Below are 9,097 nucleotides of genomic sequence, written 5' to 3' on the forward strand. Positions count from 1 at the left end.
CCGTAGGTTTTGTATGGGTGCTGCCGGCGGTGACGCCGCGAGGCTTGCTTGTATTACCTGGGGCGTCGAGGCGGTGCCGGGTTTGCCGTGTCCTGCTCGCTTCGGCGCCCTGAGACGGCCTTTCCGGCTGACCTCGCGCCGGTCGGCCGGCTCGGCCCCGCGGCCGAGACCACGCCGGCCCGGCCGCCGATCGAGACAGCACGAGCTCTGGCAGTTGTCCGTAACCACGCTGGTGCCCTGGACGCGCACGCGCACCGGCTTGTGTACCGCAGACTGGGTGGCGCGGCCCGCGAGCCGTCGCGCCTTGTATCCGTCTGTGTGGGTGTGCGGGCGCCGAGGTAACGCTGGGCCGGCGCGGCGGCGTCACCTCTCGCCTGCCGCCGGACGCTCTGGTCGGCCGGACGGCCAGCAGGCGGCATCAGTGGCGACAGTCGGGTACGTGGAGTGGGCGGAAGCATGATAATGTGACGCACATACGCAAATACATTTGTATCATTCTTTCGGCTGTATTTGTTGAGCCGGCCCAGTTCCGGCGCGTTTCCTCTCGCACCGAGGGATGAGCCGAACAGCACCGCACCACAAACTCCCCATATTTGCACGCCTGCGACCGCAAGTGACAACCCGCAAACAAGAAAGCAGCAGCTTGACAAAACAGAGACGATCGTGACGGCTCCCAGGAAGGTTCCCGTTAAAGCAAAACAAACGACCGCTATCACGCGCTCCCCAATCTGCTCTCGCCCGCTAGCCAGCGGGCACCGCTTTGCGTGTAAGTCGGCGGGTGCTCGCGACAGTGGCATGCTGCGCACACGCCGGCACACGGCAGAAGGACGGACGCACAGTCCGGTGCCGGACTCCACACAGCCCAAACCCGGACGGACTCGGACGACCTCCCGTACCGCCTCCCGCTACTCGATTAGCTTCTTCGCCTTGAAGTAGCGGCGCAGGTACAACACCTGCCATGTGGCTAGGCCGAGCAGACAGCACAGCCCGAACAGGCTGAAGTACATCACCCGCGAGCTGGTCGACTCTGTGAACGAGAGGTGCCCTAGTAAGCTCGTCACTTGACATGCTCGACTCGCCGTAGTCGAAGCCGATCAGCTGGGGTCTAACCACATGTAATCTCTGTTCCAACTGATGCTGGCAGGTGCACCTGGCGACAGAGGGAGGACCGTCCTCTGTCTTCCGTCCTCCGTCCTCCTCCGGACCGTGCTCGCGCGACCGCTGACAAGACCCGCAGCTCACCGTTTGTGTCGCGCATCTGCTCCTCGCGCTCTCGCATATAGGCGAAGTCCTGCACGATGGCCTCTGACAGGTCCTCCAGCTTCTTGAGCTGCATCTCCAGCGGCTTCAGCTTGGCCGCGTCGGCCAGCTGCCGCGGTCAGGTCAGGTTAGGTCAGATGTGAGGCGTCTGACGACGATTCGCACCGAGATCTGGTCGGGCCAGCGGCAGTGGGAGCGCGACCACCGCCAGCAAAGAGGCACCGAAAGATCGCGTAAGCAAAGGCAACTCAGCAATCACTCAGCAGAGTAGCATTTGTCACACATGCACATATGATTTCCAAGATTGAGGGAGCTCATAAGGTCATTGTTCATTAGAACGCCCAAAAAAATCTCAGAGAAACAGAAAAACTGTCTGAATTATCCCTTTTCAAGGATTTTCAAGTGCAGATAAGCAAACCAAAAGCAAAACAACAACTTTCATGTTGCCTTAAAGCCAAAAATTCGAACAAATATCTTAGGGATCTTACCTAAAATACTGAGTGATTATGAGACTGAAATACTTATCCATGGAAACTCTATCAAGTTTAAATCCATAACTTACCCCCTCATAGCTCTTTGCTTCCACACCATGCTTGGTTGTAAGAGTGATGTCATGAACCAGACCTGACTGTCCTGCAATTGGAACACATCACATCCTGATAAAAAATTATCGTTTCTGTGAGCCTATGATGCATCTCTGATGATGAGATCCTATGGCTTTCACAAAAGCAGTGTTTCAAATCACATATGCAGATCTTGCAAGTAAGTACCAAGAAAGACCAACTCCCCAGCCAAGAGCTTTGAAAAGTACTTCAAAAATTACAACACATGGATAAATCCAGCCATACTGTACCTAAGTACCTAAACACCATCCATTGCTATCCTTGATATAATAAGAAAAGTTTTTGCATGCTTAGATGTCAAAACAGTTTACCAAATTTTCCTTAATGACCCAAATGAATGCTGACACCGCATACAAATAATACAAATCAACATAAAAGAAACTTATCTATTTGATGTAATTACAATATAGATCATAGTGAATGCAAATGCAGCATGGTTTTCATAAATATGGTTACATACCTGCTTGCACACTTGAAACAAAGCAGATTTCAAACTTTGTGTCTTTATCTGTGGTGAAGGCAAACTTCCCATGCCCCTTGGCCTCTTGCCGATTGGCCAACACATGGCTATCTTGATCAATCACCTGAAAGCATACCTATATCATGTCAAATAACTAAAAAAGCCTTGATAAGCCTGAGTAAATGGCAGGTATCCTTTAACCAACAGACCACATGGTTACATCCCTCTCCTGGGCCAGGGCTCCAAAACCTGGCCTGCAGGAAGAGGCTAGCCTGCCCCATGGCCAGGGTAGTAAGCTACCACCTGCCATCTGCATCTCAATGCCACATTTTCCCCCATGTCCTAGTTGGCCTGTTTGACTATTTTTTAAAAACATCATTCAGTGATTATCTTTGGTTGGCACCAATATTCCTTTAGAATTACACACATTGCAAGCATCTGCTTATTAATATACAGATAATTAGCAGCAAAAGTTCACATCAGCAGATGTGGGGATGGGGGGAAAACAGATGTCAGGGATTTGAGCTCTGTCACAAAAAGCAAAGCCTGGATCTTTTGGCTTAATTATCATGCTATTAGCACAATAGCTACCTAATCCAACCAGATCAGATGAAGCATCAGATCTATCCCAAGCAGTGCTGCTGGAGCAACCATCAAATTTGGATCAAAAAGATTGCATATACATAAACAATGAAAATATGATGTTTTATCCACTATGTTCTGCATGGGAATAGTGGACTGCTTAAGTGCCTTTTTTTCTTAAAAAATGGCCATGATTGAATTGTGTTCCACTCACTACATGTAGGACATTGTGACATATACAGCCTTCTCCCACTATTGTACCTAAAAGTCACCATACAATACCACTTTTCTTCAAAAAGGTCTCATGTACACAGTTCCTAAAATCTGAAGATGGTGATTACTGTTCATTGTCTAAATTAGTAGGCCAGTTGTGAGTATGCTGTGCATGCTGAAATATATCAATGAAATACTTTAAACAACAAAAATAAATAACTTAGATCACTTAAGACCAGCCCCACCCATTACTAATTATGATAATTTGGACTACTTCATCAGTCATTACTAATTATAATAATATACATTATATATACATATAATATACATCATACTATATATATATATTATATATATATATATATATATATATATATATATATATTATATATATATATATCAATGATAATAAAAAAATGGCATGCGGAAGAACCCGCCATCTGCATGAGACTTAACCATATGTTTTGACTGATCTGTCCAGCAGATGAGCATGCTTCCACATATGAGCATTCTAAAATGAAGCAAGCATGAAAATTTGTACTGCATGCAGCCAGCCCTTGCTTACCTGAAAATGTACCACCTGGTTTGGGACTTCGGAAACCTCATATTCCCCAGTAACGAGCGTTTTGGCATGCACATTTTCAGCAAGGCACTTATGATTGTTGGGATGCAGTTGGAACATTAAGCCTTCGACGCACAGAAGTCTCCCCAACAGCAATAAAAGAGCTTGCTTAAGGGCAGATGTGCTCATAATTATAGCAAATAGGCACAACTGGTCGAATTTGGGCCTAACCGACGGCACCTCTCCAACAAGCTCGTTTTAAAGGAATACTACTGGATCACACTCCGTACCGTCCGTATGTGTCGAGCATGCGCCAAATTATAAGGTATTTAGTTACACCATATTCAACGTCTTACGAATATTTTTTTCACAGTCCTTTATCTCCTCACCAATACCAGCAAAAGTTTGTTTTTTGGAGGGAATGGATGGCCGATAAACAGGCAATCTGAACGGATCTGATCTGCAATTTGGATTTACGATAAGAGAGCATATCATTGAATTTGAAAAGTCCAGTCCGAGGTGAGCGGCAGATGAGTAGCTTCTCAACGTCATACCTTACCTTACCTTACCTTATGGTGATCGGGAATTGTAAAAGGCCACTAGGCCTGTAGGTCCCGTCTCGTCAGGCTCCCGGTCCGGTAACCAACAGTCTCAAATTATGGGAAGATTCAGTGTGGGACGTCGTACATGAGGTCAGCCCAGTGCGTATCAAGCCTAGCCTTGAACTGTTCAGTTGAGGGTCGACGACACGACCGGGTGTGGAAGAGCGTTCCAGTCGTTGACAACCCGCGTGCTGAATGAGTTGCGACGGACGAGAGTCCTAGCTCGAGGTTTTCTGAGCTTCCATTGGTGTCCTCTCGCTACCTCCGAGTTGTGCCTTGTCAGGAACTCCTCCTCCGATTAGCGACATGCCTCCGTGAAATAGCTGGTACACTGTTACCATGCCTCCCCTGCGACGACGATAGTACAGTGAGGGCAGCTGAAGGAGTCTAAGCCTCTCAGGGTATGGCTGGCGCCTCACTTCATAGACAAGCCGGGGTAGCTCGTCGCTGAACTCGTTCCAGCCGTTTCTGGTCCAGTTTGCCGAACGGGCCCCAGATAACGTTGCCATACTCTAAGTACGGACGTACTAAGATATTAAAAAGGAATGGCAACGTGCGAGCATCGATATTGGCAAAAGACCGCCTCACGACCACCAGCATCTGGTTGGCCTTGGAGGTCGCTTCCGCCGTCTGCACGTGAACTGGAGCCGGTAATCCATGAAGATCCCGAGGTCCTTCTCGGTGGACTCGACCGCGATTTCGGCACCGTCCAAGAAGTACGTCAGCCTCGGGTTGGCAGTTCCCGATGTGCATTATTTTGCACTTTGCTGCACCTAAATGGGAGCAGCCACTCCTTTGACCACTTGGCTAGGCGTCGAGGTCAGCCTGCAGAGGTGGAGTGAGTCAGGGGTCTCGGGACACCGACAGTAGACCTTGGTGTCATTCGTAAACATCTTGACCACGCTTCGCACTTGCTCTGGCAGATCGTTCACGAAAATAATGAACAGCGTTGGTCCAAGTACTGACCCTTGCGGGATGCCGCTGACGACGTCGGTCCAGTCCGACTTCGATCCCTGGACCCGCACTCTCTGCATCCGATAAGTAAGAAAAGCCCTAATCCAGCGTAGCAAATTACCTCTCACGCCGTAAGCATGACGCTTGGAGAGCAGACGGTTATGGGGAACAGAATCAAAGGCTTTGCTGAAGTCCAGATACGCCACATCCACCGGCTCTCCATCCTCCACCGCGGCGCTCCAATCCTCCATGACCTCCAACAGCTGAGTGGTACAGGACCGCTTAGGGAGAAACCCATGCTGGGCCGCATGAAGAAGTCCAGACTCTGAGAAGTGATTAAGTAGGGCATCAAGGAAGAAAGTTTCAAGTATCTTGGAGGGAATAGCAGTAAGGCTCACTGGGCGGTAGCTCGCTGGAGATTGTCGGTTACCCTTCCTGAAAATCGGGACCACCTCGCCAAGCTTCCACTCCAGAGGGAGCCTTCCGGATGCCAAAGATTTCCGGTAAAGCATGCTGAGGGGTGCTGCTAGGACTTTGCGGACTCGCAAAGAAGCCTTGGATGGAGATCGTCTGGCCCAGGGGCGCTCGAGGACTTCAGAGCGGCCAGTTTCTTTTGCCACTGCCTGGGTAGAGATGGCCACGTCATCCAGCAACGGTCCAGTAAAGTTACACGGTAACACAGGCATGGCATTAGTCCCTTCGTCCGTGAAAACGCTGGCGAAGAATTTACAGAGGACGTTTGCCTTCCCTTCGCTACTGCTGGTCAACACTCCATCATCGTCAGAAGGTCTTCTACCCTGCATCTTGTACGTAGTCTAGAGTTGGCGTACCTCCAAAAGGCCATGGGGTCTCTTTTGATGTCTGCTAATAATTTAATATCTACTCTTTCCGAAGGTACCTGGTCAACTTCCGCAGGTCATTGCGAAAACGCACAAACCTGGCATGGTCTAGGGATCTGAGTCCGCGTGTACGTTCGCCATAGTTCTTTCCTTAGCCTTCTTTAGTTGCATGGCCCTTGGGTTCATGCATAAGTTCTTCTTAGCTTTAGCCTTTCTCCTGACGGAGCAAACTCAGTGGCCCTGGCGATTCTTTCCTTGAGGAACTTGTAACCCTCTTCGAGGCTGAGGCTCTCCATCAAGGGACCAGTCCATTGACCTGAGGGGTCAGCCAGATGCTCGTAGTTTGGTGTGTCAGCTGCTGGGACGAGGAGTTTGTAGCCCAGAGTAGCAGGCCAAAGTATACCTGAACGACCACATGGTCACTGTTACCTAGCCCTGGCAAGTATCTGATTTGGCTCACCATGCCCTCCTCATTTGTGAAAATTAGATCCAGAACCTAGGAGCTTCACCAACCCGGTAGCGTGTTGGCTGCCGGACATGCTGAAACAGAAAAGCCCTGAATGGTGTCTATCAAAGAGTGGGTTGGGTGACTCTCTAGAGCTGACGACCGCTCTGTTGCCCAGTCGATCTGAGGCAAGTTAAAGTCACCTACAACTATCACGTGAGGAACTGGGCTCGCATGCTTTCTGAAGAAGGTCTTCCAGTTGGCCCACACTGTCCTGGATGTTGCCTGATGGACTTCTGTATATGCAGCCAAGTAACAGGGCATCCTTCCCACTCAAGGCCATCTTCAGCCACACTTGCTCCAGAGGACTTGACCCAAATGAGTGCTCAGCTGCGTTTAGTAAGTTGGACACATAGACACATATGCCTCTTCTACCACTAGATCCGAGGTTGGGCTGAGAGAGATTAAAGTTTGTGTACAGGGTGTACCCGGAAATCGATAGGAGAGACGGTGCAATAGGAAGCTCCTGGGCTTTGGGAAGGGCCTCAGTCAACAGCATGATATCTGGCTTATCATCAGAAATGAGCATACATAAATCATCCCTTTTAGTAAGGAACTGGTCAGCACTGGCGTACAATATCTTCAGACCTTGCCTACCCCTGCACTGATGAGCATCATGCAGTCATTGCGGACTGGGGGAACCAGCATCAGCCTGAACTTGAGTATGCTGATATGTGGATCCATCCCCAGTGACTGAGGTCGCTGTTCGGGAATGTACGTGAAGTTAGGGATTTATTTAGCGATTTTCAGCAACCAGTTTTACCTGACACGAAAAACTTACTTTGAGGCAACCATTTCATATAGCAAAAGAAGGCATCTACTATGAAGAGGCGGATGTCATTTGATCAAAGAGTAAGTAGTAATAATTAGAACGGGCTGTCAAGCGAAGTTGTAGAAGTCCCTCTCTGGCAATACCTAACATCGTTTGGACAAGTGCTATCGGTCTTGACATTTCATCTACTGATAAATTCAGGCATGTCAGATCGTATGATTATGTGCGAGGATGTGCGGTACGCATCGGTACGCAAATCTGAGGTAGGCCAGCCTCGATGGGCCCTTGTGGCCCTTTGTTGGCCAGATGCCTTTATGTATTTTATGTTTAGTTTCGATTTCAATGAAAACGTGTTTGACGGAAAGTCGTGGCACGAGGTCACCGCATCTGACATCTGTTTTCAATATCACATCTATCATATTCATGGCCAGATGATGGGAAACTCCATAAACCAAATCCTCAAAATCGCAGTCAGCCTCCATTATCACTTGAAGTCGGGTATTCTGCGGATGAATGGTCGCATGTCATTAGCATGTCGGACTCCCACTCATGTGGGAGTGGGCACGTTTTCACGGACACGTGGGGGCTCGGGTTCGAGTCCCTATTGCGCCATGGCTCCTGGGCGCTACGCACTCGATCTGCTCCGTGGAAGGACGTGACAGCTTGGTGTCACGTTCTCTTTTTAATAAAAAAATGAGGTATTGCCTGCCCAAAATTTCACCTCTCAAGGTCCCCCTTCCAGATCAAGCTCAATAGAAATGACGGGGAACTTAACATATCAGCCAAGCTTTGCAGGCCGATTTCATGTGAATGAAATCGCCTATTCGATGTGAATCGATGTTCTGTTATGTAGACCACAGGCGGTGACAGGCAATTTAGGTCAGCAGTGGCGACATGGATTTTAAGTTGGGGGAGCAGGATTTTCAATCTTTCTGGACAAAATTGTCTCTCTATGTTACGCACGGCTTTTCTGATTAATACCGCTAGTAAGGTTTTTTTCTTGCTCCACTCTCAGGCAGCATATGCCATACTGGCCACCATTTACGTTACGCGGTGATGATTTTCCGAGTTTTATCTTTAGTCGTCGTTTTCTTAAACTCGATTTTCGCCGTCCGCGTAACTGGAAGTATTGGCTCCTTATTTTTCAGCAATATCGTCTGAGGAAAGAGAGATGAGAGAAGAGAAGAGAGAGAGAGAGAGAGAGAGAGAGAAGTGAAGAGAGAGGAGAGAGAGAGAGAGAGAGAGAGAGAGAGAGAGGAGAGAGAGAGAGAGAGAGAGAGGAGAGAGATGAGAGGAGGAGGAGAGAGGAGAGAGAGAGAGAGAGGAAGAGGAGAGGAGAAGCGAAGGAGGAGAGAGAGGAGAGAGAGAGGAGAGAGAGAGAGGGGAGAGAGAGAGAGAGAGAGAGAGAGAGAGAGAGAGAGAGAGAGGAGGGAGAGAGGAGAGAGAGAGAGAGAGAGAGGAGGAGAGAGAGAGAGAGAGAGAGAGGAGAGGAGAGAGAGAGGAGAGAGAGAGAGAGAGAGAGAGAGGAGAGAGAGAGGAGAGAGAGGAGAGAGAGAGAGAGAGAGAGAGAGAGAGAGAGAGAGAGAGAGAGAGAGAGAGAGAGGAGAGAGAGGAGAGAGAGAGAGAGAGAGAGAGAGAGAGAGAACATCGTGTTAATTAGGGTGGTTATATACGGAATACCTGGTTTCTTCAAGTATTCCGCATATAACCACTCACCGTCATGCT

General features: G+C 49.0%; 1 protein-coding gene across 1 annotated transcript; it reads right to left on the bottom strand.

Moving 5' to 3' along the window:
- Positions 1-483: 483 nt before the first annotated feature.
- Positions 484-3,953, bottom strand: LOC119093261 (transmembrane emp24 domain-containing protein bai). The gene is made up of 5 exons (XM_037216183.1): positions 3,704-3,953; positions 2,344-2,467; positions 1,823-1,893; positions 1,243-1,369; positions 484-1,027 (listed from the first exon to the last, which is right to left on the bottom strand). Exons 1-5 carry the CDS (start codon positions 3,887-3,889, stop codon positions 906-908), a joined length of 630 nt encoding a protein of 209 aa, XP_037072078.1. The 5' UTR covers positions 3,890-3,953; the 3' UTR covers positions 484-905.
- Between the last annotated feature and the right edge of the window lie 5,144 nt (positions 3,954-9,097).

This window comes from Pollicipes pollicipes, unplaced genomic scaffold, assembly GCF_011947565.3.
Source record: "Pollicipes pollicipes isolate AB1234 unplaced genomic scaffold, Ppol_2.1 Scaffold_4002;HRSCAF=4701_pilon_pilon_pilon, whole genome shotgun sequence".
NCBI lineage: Eukaryota > Metazoa > Arthropoda > Thecostraca > Pollicipedomorpha > Pollicipedidae > Pollicipes > Pollicipes pollicipes.

Coding starts and splice junctions, on each gene's coding strand:
- LOC119093261 (XM_037216183.1), bottom strand. CDS start 3,889: ATGAGCACATCTGCCCTTAAGCAAGCTCTTTTATTGCTGTTGGGGAGA. Junction 2,468..3,703: donor ACCAGGTGGTACATTTTCAG/GTAAGCAAGGGC, acceptor GTATGCTTTCAG/GTGATTGATCAAGATAGCCA. Junction 1,370..1,822: donor AAGCAAAGAGCTATGAGGGG/GTAAGTTATGGA, acceptor TGACCGCGGCAG/CTGGCCGACGCGGCCAAGCT.